Source organism: Copadichromis virginalis, linkage group LG19 (genome assembly GCF_057382275.1).
Source record: "Copadichromis virginalis isolate Kocher_CV1m ecotype Utaka linkage group LG19, C_Virginalis_male_GT1.1, whole genome shotgun sequence".
Lineage (NCBI taxonomy): Eukaryota > Metazoa > Chordata > Actinopteri > Cichliformes > Cichlidae > Copadichromis > Copadichromis virginalis.
This window is the reverse complement of record NC_140636.1, coordinates 26,980,518-27,003,275: the sequence shown is the minus strand read 5'-3', so window position 1 is coordinate 27,003,275 and position 22,758 is coordinate 26,980,518. Positions and strand designations below refer to the sequence as shown.

The following is a 22,758-nucleotide window of genomic DNA, read 5'->3' as shown; positions in this document are numbered from 1 at the left end:
AGCTATTTGACCATAAAGGCCTGATTTGCACAGTCAGAGCCAGTTTCATCGTAGTGCTTAATGGATTTTGCGACTTTCAAAGTTTCCAGACTGACCTTCAGTTCTTAAAGTAATGGTGGATTATCGTTTCTCTTTACGTAGCTGATTGGTTCTTGCCTTAATATGAATTCTAACAGATGTCAAATAAGCCTGTCAGCTGTGTACCAACCTGATTCCTGCACAACATGGTCCCAACCCCATTTAAAGGCAAGAAATGCCACAAACAAACCCTGAAAAGGCACACCTGTGAAGTGAAAACCATTGCAGCTGACTACATCATGAAGCTCATCGAGAGAAGGCCAAGAGTGTGCAAAGCAGTAATCAAGGCAAAGGGTGGCTACTTTGAAGAATCTAAAATGTAAAACATATTTTGAGTTATTTCACTTTTTTTTGTTTACTACATAATTTCATATGTGTTCATTCATAGTTTTGATGCCTTCAGTCAGAATCTACAATATAAATAGTCATGAAAATAAAGAAAAACCTAAAAATGAGAAGCTGTGTCCAGACTCTTGACGTGTACGTCTGTGGTTTTCTTTTCTTTTCTGTTTTTTTCTTCTTCTATGAACAGAAACCGATTTCATAATCCTGTGTATCTACTGTCTGAGTCACTGTGTGAAAAAGACAGACCATAAGAATATGCAGATATCTACATATTTATTCCTCCTGAAAAAAAGGAACATTATGTGAAACATTGTGGATTTTCCTCAGGTCATAGCAGAATGTGATTTTTTTTAAATACAGAAACAGTAACCTGAAAATAAAAGTTAAGTTCTGACACAACAGTTGTGTTCATTATGGTGCAACAAACCTGTGAGCACAAACACTGAGCCACTGTCATCAGACTAAGGGGATATTTGTTGGGTAGGTGGCAGTGAACGCCAGTGTTCAGTGAACATCTAAACTGACAAAGACATTTAAAAATAAAAATAAAGCAGTTTACATACAATACTGTGCAAAAGTCTTAAGTCAGCACTCCATTATCTGGATTTAGCTTCTAAGGAGGCAGACTTGTTGGTATTTTTAAACCAGTTTTGAGCAATAGTCCACTCCCTGCGCCGGATCATGAGAAATTCAGAGGAATGTTTTTTAACACTGACCTATAAATTAAACAAGCATAAAAAAGGCACCTAACCCAAGCAATGAACCAGTGTCATGTCTATACGCACCAGACAAATTAGCAAAGAACCAATTATTAAATTGTATCTTTAGGCACTTTGTTATTAGAAGTCTGCTGCAAAAACATAAAAAATTATTTTCTCATGTATTTTATTGAAACTACAAAAAATGCCAAAGGTAGTTTGACTGGCTTAAAATACTATTTGTGCACAAACAAGGTGATTACCAAAGGGCGACTTCCTGAAAACTACATACCTCAGCATGATGTGCAGTGTGTCTTTGAGAAATGAGAGGAAAGAGGACAAGCAGAGGACAAAAAGAAGAAGTAGCAGTTCAATAGCAGATGAACAGTCATTTTAAAGGAAGGCAAACAGGCAGAAAAGGGTGAGATATGCTAAATTACACAAGAACTGGACTGAAAATCAGCAGAAACAGGTCATCAGGAGTTTCTACAGCGATCTGTAAAACACAGCAAGGCTCTGTCATGGTTTCGGGCTGTATTTCAGTGAACGGTGTTGGGGATTTTGTTAAAGTTGATGGAATTATGAACGCTGAAAAGTACCCTATGGTCATCAGTCATGGGTTGGACTACCGAGAGCCTGGACTTACTGCTATTACTATAACGGATCATACCTACAGAGAATGAAATAAAAAACAGCCAACATCCAAAGAAGAGCTTTGAATGTTCTTCAAGAAGCCTGGAGAACTATTCCTGAAGACTTCTCAAAGAAATTACAAGAAAGCTGACTAAGAGCATTCAGGCTGTGTTGAAGAGTAAAAATGGTCATACCCAAAAATTCACTTTTGGGCTTGCTAGAATTTTACAAACTTTTTTCTTTGCCTTATAAACTATATTTCTGTGTATGTCGGTGTATGTTTCATGACATCCCTGCACCCATTTCCCATTTTCCTATAAAGAAATGACATGTGGCTCAAGACTTTTCCACAGTACTGCATAAAATTTAGGACGTACGTCTGAACGAGTCTGTAAGATCAAGAAAATAAGGAAATATAATGAAGCTTAGAGCTCAGTGAAAACAATGTGACATTAGAGTGAATAAATATAGTTTAGATCTTAAATAATAGCCTATGTTCAATAATACTCAACATCACTGTTTCACACATTTTCCTGTGTTTTTCACACCTCTAGCACAATTTATGTTTAAACTGAGTTGCCATTTCCACAGTTGTGTTCCTGTGCAGCTGTCAGGAGTGCACAGGAACACAGAAAGAAGCCAAAACTGAAGAGAAAAGTACTGAAATACATCTAAACCCGAACATCCCTCACAAAAAAATGACAATACTCCTTAAAAAATATATAGATTCAGGCATATACTGCAATAACACTGCATCTTATTACTGTACTGTAGCAGATATGATGGCTCATATATAGATATAAAACCTAAGCTTTAAGATCATTAAATATGGTACAGCATCTCTCTTTTCTGCTTATCGCACGTCTAAAAATCGGCTTTCACACGTCACAATCTGTAAGCACAGAAAAGGTAAATACATCAGCTTCTATGGAAGACACTGCGGAACAAACTCTCTTCAGTTTCATGGCAATTTCATGTCAGAAGTGAAAACAGAAACAGACAAAACTGACACTTTTCTCACAGACTTTCTGGTAATCTGCAAGAAGAACAAAAAAAGGCTTAAAAAGTTGTAGTTCCTTCTTCGCTCGTCAGGTCTTTCTTCTGGATAAAAACAGTTAAGCTCCATTAGTTATATAGCTGTTAGCCCTCATGTAGTGTAAGCTGCAGTGGTAAGAGGTTCACACTACCATTAATCCTTTGTGACACAGGGAAAAAGGGAGAAACTGGAGAAAAGAATAAGAATAACTGAAGTGATGCTCAAATATGGGGTTGCGCATGCCTTCTTCGTGTGTCTCAGCTCTGTCTCCTCGTCATCAGCAGTCACTTTTGATTTATTGAGTGGAAAATGCTGCTAAAAATATATTCAAAGTGCTCACACCTAACAGAAAGGTATTTATGTGGTTAATCTTAATCACATTGAGGGTGAATGATAGATGCAGCACTATATCTATGTGTGTTTATGTAACTTTGTCATTCTTCAGATTAGGCTGACATTTGTCTGCTGCCGGAAAAATGGTGGTTTTTACTAGATCCCTGCATCCAGGATGCATTTGCCAGAGAATGAGCTGAACATGAGATCATAAACTCTGTGTTCATCTAATCTAATGCAACTGAGGTCCTGAGCCATAAATAACTGCCGAATGACTTATAGTTGCAGAATTTGCAAATAATGTCCTGCTTTTCCACTGAGTTTAATAAAACATGTTTGTAATTTAGTACTAAGCTTTTTCTTGTCTAACTGAATGCATTTTTTCTCTATAAATTACATAATTACATTCACAAAACTTCACAGAAATTAAAAAACAAATTCTATATGTCACAATTTTTTAATGACTTAGGCTACGTTCACACTGCAGGCGAAAGCGCATCAAATCCGATTTTTTTGACCCTATGCGACCCATATCCGATCATGCTATGACAGTGTGAACGGCGCAAATCCGATATTTTCAAATCCGATCTGGGTCACTTTCGTATGTGGTACCGAATCCGATACATATCCGATGTTTTAGAAAGCGACTGCTGTTTGAACGGTCAAGTCGCATTAAATCCGCCTTTTACGTCACCGACACAAGACTGAAGCCAATTATCAGCGCCAGAGAAGCGCCCGAGAAGACATCGCGAACGCTTCCTGGCCATCCAGTGTAGATGTCAGTGAAACTGTTGGGAAGACAACGTAAACATTTTATTTGTACTGTATAATCTGCAGATTCTGACAGAAATCTGCAGCTATCTTTGAAGCACCGCTCCTCTCTTAAACAGCAATAAGGATCATTATTAGGTTATTTACATTATTATGTAAATAACAAAATAACTTAAAGCAAAAATTGGGAAACGTGAAGTCCGAAGTCTTTATATTAAGGGCCATCAGTCAAACAATACTGTTGCTCTGGGTCTAAACAGAGCGCGTTGTGTGTGACATCTTCTTTTGCGCATGCGGGCCGCTTTGAGCGTTCACACTAGAGCGCGTTTGCTGTCGCATTTTATTTGTAGTGTGAACGAGCAGACAAAAAAAATCGGATTTGATCAAAAAATCGGAATTGAGCATTAAGACCTGCAGTGTGAACGTAGCCTAAATGACTTTAACGCCCCAAAACCTCGCCTGTTTTTCTACCTGGGGACTGTCTGAGCTTACTCTGTACTAAAAGCTTTGTTATGTGTCCCTGATCATATGTAACCTGAATGACTTCATTGCCCCAGATGCATTTATAGAGTGTGTAGACTAGCTCCAACCTTTGAGCCATTTACTAAAAACACTATCATGTGTGACCGGGCTCAATGAGATGCTAACTGTAATGGTACTTATACATTTTATAGCTTTTGTTTAAGTAAAAGTCGTACTAAGATTAAAATATGAGTTTTTTTAAAGAGTAATGTGGCCAATTTTATGTAATATTTCCCTGCTGCAGATCATGCCCAGATTTGTCACCCACCATGGGGCTCTATCAGTAGGCTTAGTTTATGGGTCACTTCCCTTCAAATTATGTGGGCATGTACAGTAATATGGGCATGTGTGTATAATTGTGCTGTCCTCTAATCAATTACCTGAAGTTAGTCTCAAACAAAAGGGCATGTGCTAGACGCTGTAGGTGTGTGTGTGTGTGCCTGTACAGTGAAGCAAAGGTCAGACGTCAGTGCTGTAGGAGCGCGGCGGGGGAGGAAACGTGTCCGAGGGACTGCAGTAGCTCAGAGGGGAGGAGCTCTGAGGGTGAACCGACAGGGGAAGAGATACAGACGGGTTCTCGTAGTAAGTATGGAAGCCGAGACGCTCCCCTCCGTTACGCATGTCGTCTGTGAGTCCCGAGCGCAGGGTGTACGGTGAACAGCTGGGGCAGTGGTGAGAACCCGAATCCAGCTGATCCAGAGAGACGGGGGTGATGGCAGTGCCGTCCATGGCGAGGGCGTTGCAGGCGTTGCATGGAAAGTGAGCGAGAGGATCCGGTCCTGCCATGGAGGCCACGTCCACCTCAGAATCATTTTTCTTACAGCAGTAATACTGCAGGAGGATGACAAAGAAGGCACCAAGGTGTGAGCAAGAAGAACAAGGGTTTGGATGTCTTCTTAAACATTCTGTGATTCTGATTGCTTTATCACAGCAAAATAAAGTTGTGATATCAAAATCAAAATATGAACAGTGACAAACAAAATTCAGTTTAACATGGTGGGAATACTTAGAAGTAGTTTTTTTTCAGAGGCAGGTGAAAAGACTGACAGTATACTCAGACAGCTGTCACTAGGCTTTGGAAGGGCAGTCTGCACTGTGCTTTGTGCAAATGTTGAACCACTGACTGCTCTGGCCACCACATCTGCTTTTATTGTAACCAGATCCAGCTGTGACTTGGTACTAGAGTGCTATGTTACATAAATGAGACAGAATGTGGAAAACCATGTTAAGGTGGCAGACAATTAGACTGGGTTATGGCTCAGTCTCACTAGATTAAAAATAGGACTGCAACATCCTCGAGTTGCCCGGTGACTGAAGTGAATTTTTGGCAAATTTAGGGAACGATTGGAAGTAGGTCGCCTCCAGGTTGAGCGCTCGACAACCTCAATCTCACAGCAACCACTTTTGCTTGTTTGTTTGATTGTTTCTATTTTAACTATTGCAATATGACTGAAGCCTAGAATTTACTCTGTTGTGGACATGGACAATGACAGCTGGACGGTCAGACAGCTGAGTACTCATCCCTGTTACTACTTTTTGAAGTCTGCCAACTTGGTTGGTGGTCTGGTGATTTAAATTTCTTGTTTTTTTACTCTATAATTGTCTGTCTTTACCTTACTGGCTGACTGTTGCTTTAAATTGGCACTATATAAATAAAATTGCATTGAAATGAATTTTATATCTTAATTTTTAAACGCACACAGATTGCAATCAGCTAAATCAATATGTGGCAACAAGTGCAACTAGTCTGCAATGGGTCTCTTTGGATAAGGTGACTTCATCCAGCTGGTTACCAACTTGTTTGTTTGGCAACCAGCTCTGCCTTGTGGTTATATTTATTAATAAAAGCAAGTGGCTAGCGTCTATGATATTTTGCTAGTAAATTAAAATCCTGGACACAACACTATGTGTGGAAACCTTTCTGTTTCAAGCCTGAGAAGTTCAGTCTGGACTCTGATTGCAATTTAATGCGAATTTCCAATTAGTGTGAATTACTGTGCATGTAGATGGCAACAGATTTGCAGTAATTTATCACAGTATTATATCAAACAGATAGCAAGTAACTGCCAACTTGACCCTACTTAATTGCAGACTAATAGCAGACTGTGTCAATTTGCCATTTTTTCACTGGCTTTTAAGATGCCAGCTGAGTGCGAGTGGTGCCCATCTTTGAAGCAAGTATTTCAAAGACAATAAGACTGCAAGTTCATTGCACACGGTCACAAACTAGATTAGTTAGTTGAGTTTGTTAAGCCAGTAAACATCAGTAATGTAAAAAGAGCTTTTGGGTGAAGAGCAAACTGCCTAAAAGACCAAGAAACATGAACGTGCACAGTAATACCTGGAGTCTACAGTAACAGAGAACTGCTACAATGCACAGCAGTATCACTCCGGCAAGTATTCCTCCGGTTATGACAATAGTTCCCGCTGACATCCGACCAGCTCTCCATCAAACCCTTCACACAGAATCAACAAAGACAGAAAAGAGGCGAAAATGAGTCAAGAATTACATTTGGATTTCAGTAATGTTAGAATAACTTCCGCAGAATATTTAGCATACTTACGTCCAGCAAAGGTTTCTAATGCCTGAAAAAAATAACCAAAATAGGCTGGATTAGTGTATTTATATGCCATTATTATACAATTGCAACTGATAAAAATGCACAAATACCATTCTTCCAAAATAAAAGTCCTTCTGGGTTTTCATGATGTAAAAAAGCAAAGCTGCTTTGCTTCGAGCAAATATGATTCAAACGATTCTGTTTCTGATTGAATCAAATGACAAACTCTGGAACAGGAAACATTTATAAGACTATTTACTCTTTACAAACTGTATTTGCCAGAAGTCTGTCCATACCCCAAACTAGGTCTACTTACATCGTTATTGGGTTCAAATAGTGAGATTTTTTTTGTCATATTTTCGCTGAGCTGCAGTTGATTATCACCATACAGGGAGTGCAGAATTATTAGGCAAGTTGTATTTTTGAGGAATAATGTTATTATTGAACAACAACCATGTTCTCAATGAACCCAAAAAACTCATTAATATCAAAGCTGAATGTTTTTGGAAGTAGTTTTTAGTTTTAGCTATTTTAGGGGGATATCTGTGTGTGCAGGTGACTATTACTGTGCATAATTATTAGGCAACTTAACAAAAAACAAATATATACCCATTTCAATTATTTATTTTTACCAGTGAAACCAATATAACATCTCCACATTCACAAATATACATTTCTGACATTCAAAAACAAAACAAAAACAAATCAGCGACCAATATAGCCACCTTTCTTTGCAAGGACACTCAAAAGCCTGCCATCCATGGATTCTGTCAGTGTTTTGATCTGTTCACCATCAACATTGCGTGCAGCAGCAACCACAGCCTCCCAGACACTGTTCAGAGAGGTGTACTGTTTTCCCTCCTTGTAAATCTCACATTTGATGATGGACCACAGGTTCTCAATGGGGTTCAGATCAGGTGAACAAGGAGGCCATGTCATTAGTTTTTCTTCTTTTATACCCTTTCTTGCCAGCCACGCTGTGGAGTACTTGGACGCGTGTGATGGAGCATTGTCCTGCATGAAAATCATGTTTTTCTTGAAGGATGCAGACTTCTTCCTGTACCACTGCTTGAAGAAGGTGTCTTCCAGAAACTGGCAGTAGGACTGGGAGTTGAGCTTGACTCCATCCTCAACCTGAAGAGGCCCCACAAGCTCATCTTTGATGATACCAGCCCAAACCAGTACTCCACCTCCATCTTGCTGGCGTCTGAGTCGGACTGGAGCTCTCTGCCCTTTACCAATCCAGCCACGGGCCCATCCATTTGGCCCATCAAGACTCACTCTCATTTCATCAGTCCATAAAACCTTAGAAAAACCAGTCTTGAGATATTTCTTGGCCCAGTCTTGACGTTTCAGCTTGTGTGTCTTGTTCAGTGGTGGTCGTCTTTCAGCCTTTCTTACCTTGGCCATGTCTCTGAGTATTGCACACCTTGTGCTTTTGGGCACTCCAGTGATGTTGCAGCTCTGAAATATGGCCAAACTGGTGGCAAGTGGCATCTTGGCAGCTGCACGCTTGACTTTTCTCAGTTCATGGGCAGTTATTTTGCGCCTTGGTTTTTCCACACGCTTCTTGCGACCCTGTTGACTATTTTGAATGAAACGCTTGATTGTTTGATGATCACGCTTCAGAAGCTTTGCAATTTTGAGACTGCTGCATCCCTCTGCAAGATATCTCACTATTTTTGACTTTTCTGAGCCTGTCAAGTCCTTCTTTTGACCCATTTTGCCAAAGGAAAGGACGTTGCCTAATAATTATGCACACCTGATATAGGGTGTTGATGTCATTAGACCACACCCCTTCTCATTACAGAGATGCACATCACCTAATATGCTTAATTGGTAGTAGGCTTTCGAGCCTATACAGCTTGGAGTAAGACAACATGCATGAAGAGGATGATGTGGACAAAATACTCATTTGCCTAATAATTCTGCACTCCCTGTATTTTTGCAGGGTACTGTGCATAAATAGGATATCACAAATTCTAATTTTGACATTTGCTTTTTAGGGATAAAACAAGAGAGTAGTTGTGTTTTTAAACATTGGCACATGAAGGGTAGCTGTTTAGCACTGCATGCTGTCTTAATGCTGAGCTCATCCCCTCCCAGCTTCTGCTCAACACTCAGTGAACTAACATGAGAGGAATGCTGAGCTGCAATACTGAACTATTTCTTTCATTTGTAACCCATCTGCAGGCTATAGCCTCCAGGCTAATGTTTTTTTGTTTTTTTAATTTTCAGAGGTTAAGTGCTCAGAGCAAAAATAATCTTTTCAAGGCGCCGTCAGGTCTGAATTCCAACAAACCAACCGAACACACACATAAGAAGACAGCGGGAGAATGTAAGGAGGTAGGAAACCATAGCAGGCCTGAGGACTGTTACTCTCAAAATCACCTCTCTTTGGAACTCCTGCAGGTAGAAAAAGAGGCTTCTGTCAGGAGGAAATGTTTGGCATGAGAAACGCTACATAGCAGCTGTTGTGCTATGCCGCTGATAATTTCTATGATTCTGTAATTATGTAATTTATATTCAACCAAGCAACTGTTTAGCCCATAAATACAGTGTAGTTATATAATGTGTGGCTTTTAAAAATTAAATAACACACATGGTTGCCTAAAATGTCTAAAAGTAGTTTATAAAATACACCCCCAGGCCACATTTTAAGCTGCTTGTTAATACAAATCAGCCACTCAGGTGGGAGCAGCCCAATGCATTGCAGCTCAAGTCTGAAGAAGTGCTTAGTTGATTTCAGAGCTCAGAGGAGAATGGCCAGACTGCTTCATATTGATAGGAAGGCAACTTAGAAAAGTACATTTATAACGACAAAGGTATGCAAATGAGTATCTGTGAAGGGATAATACATCAAATCCTTGAAGCAGTGTGTGTGGTCTTCTGTTGTAGCAGCAGTAGACCACACCCACTGCCACTCCTGCCATCTAAAGAACAGGAAACTAAGGCTACAATTCACCAAAATTAGCCAATAAAACACTGGAAAATGTTACCTGCTCTGCTGATTTCTGTAAGTAATTAGAATAATAGGTTGAGAACTTGGTATAAACAACATGAAAGCACAACAGTTCCAGCTGCTGCTGGTGATGTAAAAGGTTGGAAGTCTTTGGGGCCCTTAGTGCCAGTCAAGCATTGTTTAAACACCACTCCATACACAAGTGTTGTCCCTGACTATGTCCATCCTAGTATGACCACAGTGTACCCATCCTCTGATGGTTGCTTCCAGCAGGATAGCACGCCATGTCACAAAGCTCAAATCATCTCAAACTACTTTCTTGAAAATGACAGTAAGTTCACTGCTCTCAAATGGCCTCCACAGTCACCTGATTTCAGTTCAATAGAGCAACTTTGGGATGGAGTGGAATGGAAGATTGATATCACGAATGTGCAAGCAATATTTCTGCAGCAAATGCATAATGCTATCACGTCAAACCAAAGCCTCTGAAGAATGTTTCCAGCATCCAGTTGAATCTATGCCATGAAGAATTAAGTCAGCTCTGAATGCAAAAAGGAGTAAAGCCACATGTACCTAATGAAGTGGCTGGTGGGTTTGTATTACAGCCGCTATTTCATGACAAAGAATCTGTTCTTTCTATATAACCCATAAATAGGCATACAAAGGAATGAATCACGCTCACTCCAGAATACTTAAAACAACTGGGAGCTGTTTTGAATTGAAAAATAACACTCAACGTGTGGTTGAATTAATCTGCTGAATGCAGCAGCACATTCTCTGCATGCTAATAATATGTGTGGCATTTCATACAAGTATGTGCAGCACAGTTTCAGGATAATAATAATAATAATACATTCAAGCGATATGTCGCTTGTCCTTTTTTTACTGTGACAGCTTCAAAATCACCTCTCACTGCTGCGCTGATAGCTGCCACCATGAAATCTCCTGGATATTATCAGGGCATACTGTCACATGAACCCAATTCCTCTCCCCTTTTCTTTGCTTTGCAGGTAAATAACCTTAAGCAAACCGATCTGATTGACACTGAGACACAAAAGAACCAAAGCAGTGTAAAGAAATAAAAGAAAAGAAATAAATCAATGCAGATGCACGTATATTTATCTCCAAAGCGCACAGCAAATTTACTGTCTCGCCTCAAAAAGATCTGCTTCTAAACAAGCCTGTCTAGAGAAAGCACTAAATTAGCTGCGTGCGAGCGATAAAGAACCCCGTGTGTGTGTGTGTTGATGTCTTAATTTCATTTTACTGGCAGTGACATCAAAATACTAAATAAACAAACAACCACGGCGCAGAATACCCAAATTAATCCGCTCAGAGAGTGACCTCTTATATCAGCTTTTAAATTTCATGATTTCGACATTAATTTAGACAAATTTGCATGGCTGCGTTCGGGCAGAAATATTCATTTTAGGCACTGCCATTATAGTAATTACAACACCAGAAGACTCTATTTATCTACCGTTCAACTTGATTAACTAAAACATCCAGATATTTCTCACTGGAGTAACAGCATTTAATTATGCCAATTAAATGGATTCAAACAAACAAAAAAACCCAACTTCCCTTTATATTAATGCACGTTTGTGAAAGCTGTGAGCTTTCTAAAGCAGTAATTTGCAGTTAATTTACATTTCATTGACTAATTAATAGATTTAACTGTTCTGGGATTTGATATTTTGACATCTGGTAAATCTCAGCAGGAAGGTTAAATAAAAAGAATAGTTCATAATTGGGTGGCTTGGTCAGCTGCCAGCGAGCGGTTTTGCTGCTCTGTCCCTTTGTTTGTCCGATGTATCATTAATGAGGTTAATGACCCTGAACAATGAATAAACTTGAATCTCTATTTTAAATAGATGGTACAATCACATAAAGCACTAGATCTCTTTCATTATATGTGCGGCCTGAAATGAGTATGTGAGCCTCCCTCTCAGAGAGCGCCCTTCTGCAGTATCTTCCATTGCGTCATCGTACTAAATTATATACACCATGGACCGCGATAATGTCGTTAAAAGCGATGTGAAGTCTCTTTTGCTCCCCATTTCTCCATCCCCTCCCCGTCTAGCTCACAATCTCATGTCTCCTTACTCCTCTTTGTGCATCTTATCTTTTCTTCATTCTCTTTGTCTCTCATTTACTCTTTGAAGAATTCCGGGCTCAGGCTATCGACTTAAATTTAAGACCTGTGTGCAACTACTGTGGCACATGCATGCAAAATTCATAACCTTCTCTGAAATATATCAACAAAGGCGCAGCAATGGAATCTTTCTAGAAAGAAAAATAAGTCACTTTGACTAACACGCGACCAAATTATGCTAGAGAGGGAGCGCTAAGGTAAAGCCTCAGATTAGAGAGTTTCCAGTAGACTGGAGAGACAAACATGCCAAGTGACAGAGGTTGGAAGACTCAACTTTAATGCTGTCATCTTATCCAACACAATTCATGTACGACTCCCAGTGGGTTCAGAGCTGTCTGATTTAGCTGGGAAGCACACACACTCACACTCATAATACCACATAAAACCCTTAGATTTAACTGTGGTCTGAAAGAAGGATCTGCCACAATCCTGTCAGTGGCTGACTTGGACAAGTGACACTGAAGAAGGGGGATGAAGCTGTCTCAGAGGAGCCAACAGGCATCTGATTTCCACAACACAGAAGCTACATAAAGTCATTATGTGTACCAGTCCCAGGTGACCTGCACACTCTAGTTATACAAAGTGTATCGGTCAAGTCAGCTTCAATCACAGAAAGAAAGGATCCACTTCCTCACTGTACAAAAAGCAGCGCTGAAGGAAATGTAAATCCCTGAGATTTGCAGGGATTTTGAGAGTTGCCAAGAAATGATGTAAAGTATATGTGCAAATGAGAGACAGGGAGGCTCTTAAGCAGTCAGCAACATTGTCACTCTTGACTCAAAACACTGAGCATCTAGCAGGGTTGGGCAAAAATTCAATTTTGGCTTCAGCTCATTATTATTTTCACTGTCAATTAATTTGTACCGAGAGAAGAGAGCAGGTGGAGGAAAACCTGGGGAGGTGACGATATGCACTGGAGAGAAGAGGACTGAAAGTCGGAAGAAGCATGAAAGATTATGTCTGATTGAGAGGGAGACAGGTGTAAGACTGAATCTTCAAGCAGTAGATGTAGAGAAGGTTGATGAGCTTAAATATCTGGGGGTCCGCCATCCAGCGAAAAGTGTAACGGAGAGGGGAAAAGAGTGCAAGCACGGTGGAGTGTGTGGAGATGAGTGTCAGGGATGATTTGTGACAGAGGGATAGCAGCAAGAGTGAAAGGGAAGGTTTACAAAACAGTACGGAGACATACTATGAGGTATGGTTTGGAGATGGTGGGACTGACACAAAGTGTAGAAGTGAAGGAGGACACGGAGTAGGTTGGTGTGACAGTGGGGGATGCTAGGGACAGGCAGAGAATTCACTGTGGCGACCACCTGCTTCTCATCAGCAGTGATGATTCTTGGCTCACAGGTTGGCTGAGTTTTAAAGAGAAGTTTGTGCTTGATTTGAGGTTCATAGTGCTGCCGCAAATAGGCACATACAACAGGTAAAAACAGGACTTCCAATTAATGATCTAAACATAGCAGCAGTGCTGGAAGGGTTCAGAGGTGCACAAGGAGAAACCTCGATGGGACAAAATTTAAATCAGGTCATGCTTTTTGCTTTATATTGGACACACTGTTAGATTTCATTTATTATGAATGATCTTAGGCATCAAGAATTTGTCCTTGGTGGTTTTCTAAAATTTCTGCCATCTTCTGGGAATTCTCTGACATTTTTGTAGACGATTTGATTAATTGATTAATCAGAAAGAACATAGAGAGATGACTTTATTGAACATCCGAGTCTCAAAATCTGTGAGCATAAAAAAAAAAAAATCTTTACCAGATAGTTGACTTTGAAAGAAAAAGACTCAGAAAGAAAAATTCAACCACAATACCACAACTTTATTGATCCTTTGGGAAGTTATTCTTATATTTCGAGCGAACGCATCTGTATGGAAACAGCCAGCAAGTTGACTCAACTGTCTGAATTTTGGAGTCTGGGTTAATGATACAGCAGATAAAGTCAACAATCGCAGGTTGGGAACCTTCCTCATAGAAAATACAAGGCATTGAGTTGCTATAGTCTCTGACTGGCCTCCTCTTCTTCTCTACTTGTGAAAAGCCATTAAAGACCAAGAAAACGGGAATTCTTGCATGCAAAGACAATAAATCATCAACTTTAACACAAATACACATGCTAAGAAAAACTAAATCTGTTATACTGCATTACACCATATTTACCCTGATGTTATATTCGTCTCTAGGATATACTTTATAATTAGTATTACTTAAAAATCACATTAGCCTTGCTGTATCACAGATAAGAAAAGTGGCTCTTCTTCTTCTTGTTCTGCTTTTTTCTCCTCTCCCTCCCTTTTTCGTTCACATACAACATGCACATGAAGAGTTCATTAGAAAGATGATTAAACCTTTGTTCATGCTACCACAAAATCCTCTCATTTCGACCTCCGCAATGTTAGAAACGCTGAGAGAGGTGAAGAGGTTTCACACTCCACTTGCAGAACTATATTTAGCAGTTTTGCCATCTCTTAACACAGTGAAAAGCACGAGATGAGAGGCAGAAGAGAGAGGTGTCATATTTTAATTCGTTTTCTCTGCGGGAAATGAAACGATCCTCGCATACAGCTGCATGCCAATGAACACGCACGCACCCACAACCAAAAACACCCCTGATCGAATGCTGAAGAGGTAAAAAACACCGCTTCCCTCAGAACTTTCATGTGGGACGATGTGGTGATGATTAGTGTTGTGAAGCTGGGAGGTTCTTCTCCCATGTGATGCCTGAGTGAACTGTGGAAATTAGAGAAGCTATGACAGGAAACTTTAATTAGAAAACTCTCTGCTATACAGTAAAGCAGTGGATGACGGCAGATCATTAGATGAAAAGTGATCCCGTATCTGTTCAGTCAATCTGAAGCTAAAAGGAAAATTAGCTTAGGTTTGCAGCAAAGGCTGGAAATGGGGAGGAAATTTAATTCGTTCAGTTCAATTCAGTCTATTTATATAGTTCCAAATCACAACAGCACCTTACTGTATACATTATTTCAATTGCTTTATGTGGTAAGGTAAAGACCCTGCAATATTAGATAGAAAGCCCAACAATCACACAACCCCCTGTAGCCAAGCAGTAGGCCACAGTGGGAAGGAAAAACTCCCTTTTAAGAGGAAGAACGAGGTGCAGGGAGGGGCAGAGTGGGCGTGAGCACAAAAGGCAACCTACAGGAGAGAGAGTAAAGCATGTGGCTTAGTTATTTTGAAGATAACAAAACCTGCATACCAGTATTACCAGGACTGCTTAACAGGGACTTTGTGTTAAATCTATACTGTATAAGTGTCATAACCACACCTCTGAAAACGTATGCTAAAACTTGAAGTGCACTTCCCTAGAAATGTTACTACACAACTATCGTGATCTGTCCACTTCTGTCGATTTCTCCTATCCATTTATGGTTGCTTGTTTGAGTGGATTAGTGAAAGATTAATATAAATTATGTATCATTGAAAGGACAGACTTGAATGTTAGGCTAGTTCATGGGTAGCACTGCCCAAATTAGATGAGTTTAAGTATCAGGGGGTCTTTTTCATGAAAGAATGAATACTATGTCACTCTCTTGTGGTGAACAAAGACCTGAGCCTGAAAGCAAAGAGCTGCAACTATTCAATATCAAAAGGAGCCAGATGTGGTGGTTTGGTCATCTGTCCAGGACATTTCTTTGGTCCCTCCCAAGTGAGGTGCTTCGGGCATGTCTTACTGGAAGGAAGCCCAGGGGCAAACCCAGGACATGATGTAGAGATTATATCTCTCGACTGGATTGGGAACGCCCTGATGTCCTTCCAGATGAGCCAGAGATGCATCCAGCATCAGAAGATGGATGAATGGATGTCTAACTGCTCAAAACTTATATACATATCATTGAAAAACTACTAAAGCTACTACTACTACTACTACTACTACTATGTCAGAAAGGCGGTATGCAAGATTTTCAATATATGCCTTTTAAGTTCTTATTTAATAAGAGCTAGAAGATATGGATAAGGGTTAGCATGTGGTTAATTTTTTATAAATAAAGAGATGAGTTTACAAATGGAGAAAGGAAGAAAGAGAGAATGAAAGGGAGGGATCAAACGGGAGAGTAGGGAAGCAGGAGAAGGTGGCAGTGCCTGAGTGGCTGAATGATATACCCACTCTTAAATAATGATATGAATATTTCGTTGAGGTGGCCTTCAACTTTGCGCCGCAAATCACAGCAGGTCCTTGCAATTTTAAAGCCCCGGGGCTTAAATTATTCAGGTATCATTCCTTTAACAATATTTTTCCATCACAGGACAATTTAGCCAGGTAGTAAAATTGGGGACTTTTCTGCCTTGTCTGCCTCTGAAAGCACTCATCTCAGCGTGTGAGGAGAGGAACACATCCACATCTAAGACAGAAACACCCACTATCAGAAGGGTGCAGAAGGGAACAAAGGCAGCCAGAGGGAGGAAGGTGGTGTGTGTGTGTGTGTGTGTGTGTGTGTTAGATTTCATTATGAAATACTCAGAAAATGAGTCTCAGAAATACACTTTTTTCCTTATGACTGTTGCGTTTGATGCGGTTACCGCATGTCCTAATTACCTCATTGTCAATTATTTTTTGCATTACTTATGACTGAATGCATCTCAGGGGTTCTGGGGATGAATTTCTTTCAGAGTATGCCAAAAAAAGGAGGGAGGGGGGTTATACAGAAATCCAAGTACACTCTTGAGATCAGAATTGAAGATCCACAGCAAGAGCAGAAACACAACTTTCCTTTGCACAGTTTGCCCAGAGGTTCAGAATAGAGATCAGAGGCACTGCACGAACTTGTGGCCAAAGGTTTACAGTGCTGGCTTCCTGTAACAAACAGTGCCAGAGACATAGCTGTACCAAAAGCACCCTTACCTTTAGAAGTCAGCATCTGGGGGAGAGCATTCTCTGCTGTGCTGCAAATCCCCCCTGGAAAACCCCAAAAAAGACCTGACATCAGTTATAACAATGATTTCAAGAGATGCCTCAGGGCCCCAGCATGTGATGTGGTCAGCACTGCGGCTACAGTAAATGAAGGAGTTTGTCTCAAAGTGGGGATGGATCTGTCTGCATTCCCATCAAAAATCCACTCATCCATCAATTTTCACATCATTAATCGCTCACACAATCACTGACACATTTTGCCCCCTGTCAGTGCTCATATTACCTCATAAGACATATGGAAGTTGTCATAATCGTGCAAATTAAAGCACATTTTCTGGTCATTCACGCCACAATAACCTCTGACATCTTTTTCATCCTAGTCCAATGCAATCAGACAACTGTGCGCAAAATTACTAGAAAGAGCTGTGAGATAGATGTTAAACCCTCTAAAAATAAAAATCGATTTTACTCACCTTACTGTCCACATCATTTCAAGTAACGTCTAAACTACTACTACAGTAGAGGCGATTTTTCTTTTTCTTTTTTGGGGGGCGAAATAAAATTGAAAATCCTTACTTTTACGATATAAACACATCTAATGCTTTAACCGAATTGGCGGCTGGAGGTCAATTTAACAGCTGTTACATCACTGATTAGCCTCATTTTACTCAATTAAGCAGATAAATTAATGCGCACAGCTGTTAAGTGGCGCGCGGATGACTGTAAATCCAGTCATGCCCTACCTTTTCGGACTGAATGTCTCAGCAACCTGTTAGAGAGACGTTTCTTTTCTTTTCTTCCCTTCTTCTTATTTGCACCGCTGTCGGTCCGGTGTTACGCGGCTCCACAGACAATAAAGTCCAGTGATTTCCTCTCCAGCACCGGTCATTAAAGGTGCCCGGAGCCCCCCTGTGCTGGCTCTACAACCGGAATCATCACGTCATTATCCGCCGTTGGTTATCCCCTCTTGACCACGGTTTTACTCACAGCATGGAGCCAGTGAGGGCCTGTGGGAAATCTCATGGCATCCGACAGCTCTGTGAAGCGCTAAAGACGGATGAGACCAGGCGGCAGTCCGGCTGCAGAGTGTCACCGCTCGGCATGGCCGCGTTTTCAGCGAGGTTCTCTGGGGGCGTTTCGGCACCTGCTACCGCCGTGCCCGGTGGGGCGGGGTAGAAAGAACAGTGGGAAGAGTGAGACTGTGTCAGCTGTACCGTGTGATATCATTTTACAGGACGGTGGAAGGGGTGGTGATGGTAGTGGTGGGGGGCAGAGGGTCGTCACCAGTATGACATGAAAGCGTAAAACGGGTGCATGATATACTCGGCTGCAGTGGGAGAGGTACACACGGACTCTGCGGAATCCAAAGAACATCCAAAACATGTCATGCCACTTGTCTCAGTAAGTCATAAGCTTGAAAGAATCCAGAAAACCAACCCGCCATATCATGTCTACACAGGATTGGAGATATTTTGACAGGAAAATCTCCCCAGTAAAAAAAGAAAAGTTGTGGGGAAAGAAGAGGTTAAAAGGCTGAGTGACACACACACACACACACACACACACACACACACACACACACACACACACACACACACACACACACACATTAAGACTGTAAAAAAATCTCTTCTGAATTGAAGCTGCCCCTGGATCTGATTAATGTGCAGCAACTATATAGCAAATATAGAGGTCATACTCAAGGGTGAGCGGTGACCTTGCTTCAGTGCTCCACTTTTACTTTCCTCTCTGGTTAAGGACTACAAAATGCAACAAGTAGGTTACAGGCTACACAAAACAGCTACTAAAAAAACTCGAGCCACTATTTGTGCTGTCCTTGGTGCTGAAGTCGACTATAAGCAAAACAGAGGGCAGGGTGATACGCAGCTAAAGGACTGTTCCATAAATCTCATCGTCATCCTTTTAAGTCCCTCAAGCAGCTGCAGACAACTCTCTCAAATGACTTGAGCAAACAAGGTCCATCTTGACAGTAATATCCACATAGCATACACTGTGTGCATAAATATTTGGAAAGTGTTCTGCATTGAGTATTCTAGTCTTACCACCTGCGCAGAGAGATTTAAAAAATCTTTTAAAAGACGTACGATAGGAGGTTAGATCCACAAATATGTTATTCTAAACTATTGGCTCACACGGTGTTTAACAAAGCAGTGAACACTCTTCTCATCAGTGTTTCATAGAGAGTCAAGCTCTCTGAGTGACCTTTTTACAACCATGATGTTAGCCTTGTTCCACCAGCACTGCATAATTTGTCGCCCCTAATCTAATTTTATTAAAATCTGTATTTTCTTTATGTTATTTTTGAAATCCTATTAAGGTTTGTATAGCTTTGGCATGTTTCCATATGAAAAATAGATTTAATTCACACTGAAAAGTCAGAAAATGTAAAAAAATAAATAAATAAATAAAAATAAGTCTTTCATATAGATGCAATGCCCTTGAAATAGCTGAATTATTTAGGCATGCTCGGTGGATAGTCCATGTTTTGCTGCAAATATTCAACAGGATTGTACATAAAAGAGAGAGAATGTTTACAAGTTGAGGCATCATTATTGACCAAGGAATACCTCACGATAGATTTTTGGTCAAAGGTTTTATAAACAGCCTTTGGAAGGTTGTGGTTGCTGCTTCAGTGAAATCTGATCACAAACAGATGGAGAGAAAAAAGCGACTCCACAGATGCTTTAATATTGATAACTGAACACCTAATACTTACGCATGTGTATATTCAGTTTTGGATACAGCGAGCTCATTGCATTTATTCAACAATACATTTAATCCCGAGGAGTACAATTTGCCTAATAATTGTGTGTGCAGTATAATGAGGAGATTTAGTCTGGCTAAACTCTTCTAAGTATAATCTTGATCCAGAAAATGGCTCTTCAGCATTTCTCTGCTTCTCTGTGTCTCCCTGGCTAAGTTAAGCTAGCTTTGTAGCACGCGGCTGATGAAGGCAGGCCAGTGGGGAGCGCTGAGATTACTGCTCAAATTGAATAAAGGAGTCGACACATTACAGCAGCTTAGATGATACACCCCACTGCACTGATTAACTCAAAACAAGCCCAGTGTTATACACGGGAAACAGAAACACACATAAACACAAAGCCCACAAGCCATGCGCATAAACCTGGCCAGCCCCCCTCTTTAACACCATTTTTTCCTGCATTTACCTTCTCTCATTTTCTCTCTGCTACACACACACGGCTCACAACCGCTCGCCGTGGCCTCTGCCTCATGACTTGAGTTCATTACTGCCTTGGCAGGAGTCCTCCTATGAAATTAGAATGACAACAGGAATGACACAGAGTGTAGCAGTGGAAAGTTTACACAGGGTGAAATCGAAAGAGAGTGTGTGCGTGTGCGCACGTTAAACAAATCTAATCTAATCGTCTCCGATTCATGGGCAAGCTTGTCTGCATGCATTTGTGATACACTTCCTCTTTGCGTATGTACCCAGGCTAGGAGATGGAGACAGAGAGCAGATGAGACAGAATGGCTTCTGACAGGAGAGCACAGCATGAGCACAACTCTCTGGGACAAAGTCGCAAAGCCTTTCTCAGCAGGACCACCAGCTACTGTTGACAGTGCCGGCTGAGTTTATTTGCTGGTAGTACAACTTGTGACACAGTTACATAGCCCAAAGGCTGATTTAGAACTTTCTTAACCAAAGAAGCACTGGGAAGCTGCTGGTCTCCATGGTTAGACACCAAGGAAAGGCTACTTATCCAGTTCCTCAAAAGCAAAAGACACTAGCAGTGAATGAGCAGATTGGATGCTGCATATATGCCTTGTTTCCGCTGCAAATTTTACCCCAGCTTCATGGTTGGTCTAGAAACAAGTTGTTAGAAATGTCATCCTTTATTTGTGTAGCATTTAAAGATAAAGACAAATACATTTTTACCCAGGCGAGCAGTATTGAATGGCTGTCATTTGTTTGCCTACTTTGTATCACTGAGACTCTAGACTTTGGTCTAAATTTGCAGTACTTTATACATTTTCCTGGCCTGAAAAGTGAAGCCGGTGCAGAAGCATAGGGTGACTCCTTTGAGTGTAAAATTAAGACACCAGAATGGGGAAGAAAGGGGATTTAAGGGACTTGGTTGTTAGTGTAAGACAGGCTGGTCGGAATATTTCAGAAACTGTCATGGTTGTTTGGAAAAATTCCAAACAACCCTGTCTAGGGTTTAAACAAAAAAACAAAAAACAGTTTATGTCAGGGGTCAGAGAGGAATGGCCAGCCTGCTTTGAGCCGAAATGGAGGCAACAGTAGCTTAAATAATCATTTATAACAACCAAGGTATGCAGAAGAGTGTCTATGAATGCACAACAAGTCTAATCTTAGAGCAGATGAGCTACAGCAACGGAGGACAACTCTGGGTGCTGCTACAGGAAACTGAGGCTACAGTTTCAATGGCTTTAACAAAACTGAACTCTAGAAGCCTGGAAAACATTGGCTTGTCTGATCTGTCTGAAGGTTGCGTCATTGTGACACATTTAGATGGCAGGTGTGTAAACACTGGTGGTGTAAACAATGCTAGCGGTGGTGTAATGGTGTGTGAGATATTTCTTTGGCATATTTTGGGTCCCTTAGTACCAGCTGAACATCGTTTAAGTCCCACAGCGTACCTGAGTATTGCGGCTGACCGCAGTACACCCATCTCCTGTTGGCTGCTCCCAGCTCTTTAACACACCATGTCACAGAGCTCAAATCTGATTTCCTACACATGAAACCGTGTAACCAAATAGCCTCCAGAGTCACCAGATCTCAACAAAATACAATAGAGCACATTTGGGAAGTAGTGGAACGGGAGATTCGCATGCTGGATGTGCAGCTAACAAATCTGCAGCGACTATGTGATGCTGCCATGTCAATATGGACCAAAAGCTGTGAGGAATGTTTCCAGCACCATAAAAGAATTAAGAAAGCTCTAAAGGCAAAAGAGGGACCAACCCAGTACTAGCAAGGTGTACTCAATGAAGTGCCCAGTGATTATATGACAGCAACCATATGTATGTGTTTCACTGCAGGTGCAAACTTGCATGTGACAAATAAAGGTTTGATTGATTGATTGATTTGATTGAACTATTAGTTTGTTATAAAGTACAGAATGTTCAAAATGAGATTATTTTGGCTAATCCGTTTAATATTTACAAAAAAACCCTTCTTTAAGTTGCTTGAAGACGTTTCACCTCTCATCCGAGAAACTTCTCCAGACCCCCAAAAACACTTTCCTGTAAGCCTCAATTGAATTTTGATTTGATTTCTAATTAGGTCATTTTTGCATGCTGGTAGAGCAAATTAAGCTGTGCACATGGTAAAAATTATCCTCAGAACGTTAGCACTGCTCCTGTGAGCAGACTGGCTTTGTAGCGTCTATATTAAGTCAAAGCGCTGTTTGTCTCAGAGGCTACACTGCAGGGTAAGATGTGTTTTTTTGTTGTTGTAGTTGTTTTTCATGACAACTGTGAACAAAACACATCACATGGAATCTGGTCTTTTCTTAGTCCTGAAGTGGGCCACTTCTATATGTGGTCCCAAAAGAGATACTTTCTTTCCTCTCCTCAGTCTGAACAGTCAAATAAGAAATCATGAGACTTTAATGTCATTTGTCTAACCGGAGTGTGCTCTCTATCCAAACCAGAGTCACTAACATATCTGTAGACACAGAAAACACAATATATAACCAAGAAATTGCAATGAACCTTGTCTAAAATAAAAACATATCAAAAACACACCACTTCAAACTTCAGACAAAGCCTGAAAACTT

At 40.7% G+C, this 22,758-nt stretch overlaps 1 protein-coding gene across 1 annotated transcript; it reads right to left on the bottom strand.

The window, feature by feature from the left end:
* Nucleotides 1-679: 679 nt before the first annotated feature.
* Nucleotides 680-18,126, bottom strand: LOC146686295 (protein FAM163A-like). Its single transcript, XM_085441954.1, has 5 exons — nucleotides 17,713-18,126; nucleotides 16,961-17,014; nucleotides 6,981-7,002; nucleotides 6,758-6,872; nucleotides 680-5,247 (listed from the first exon to the last, which is right to left on the bottom strand). The coding sequence occupies exons 4-5, from the start codon at nucleotides 6,848-6,850 to the stop codon at nucleotides 4,876-4,878; spliced, it is 465 nt and encodes a 154-aa protein (XP_085298080.1). The 5' UTR covers nucleotides 6,851-6,872; nucleotides 6,981-7,002; nucleotides 16,961-17,014; nucleotides 17,713-18,126; the 3' UTR covers nucleotides 680-4,875.
* Between the last annotated feature and the right edge of the window lie 4,632 nt (nucleotides 18,127-22,758).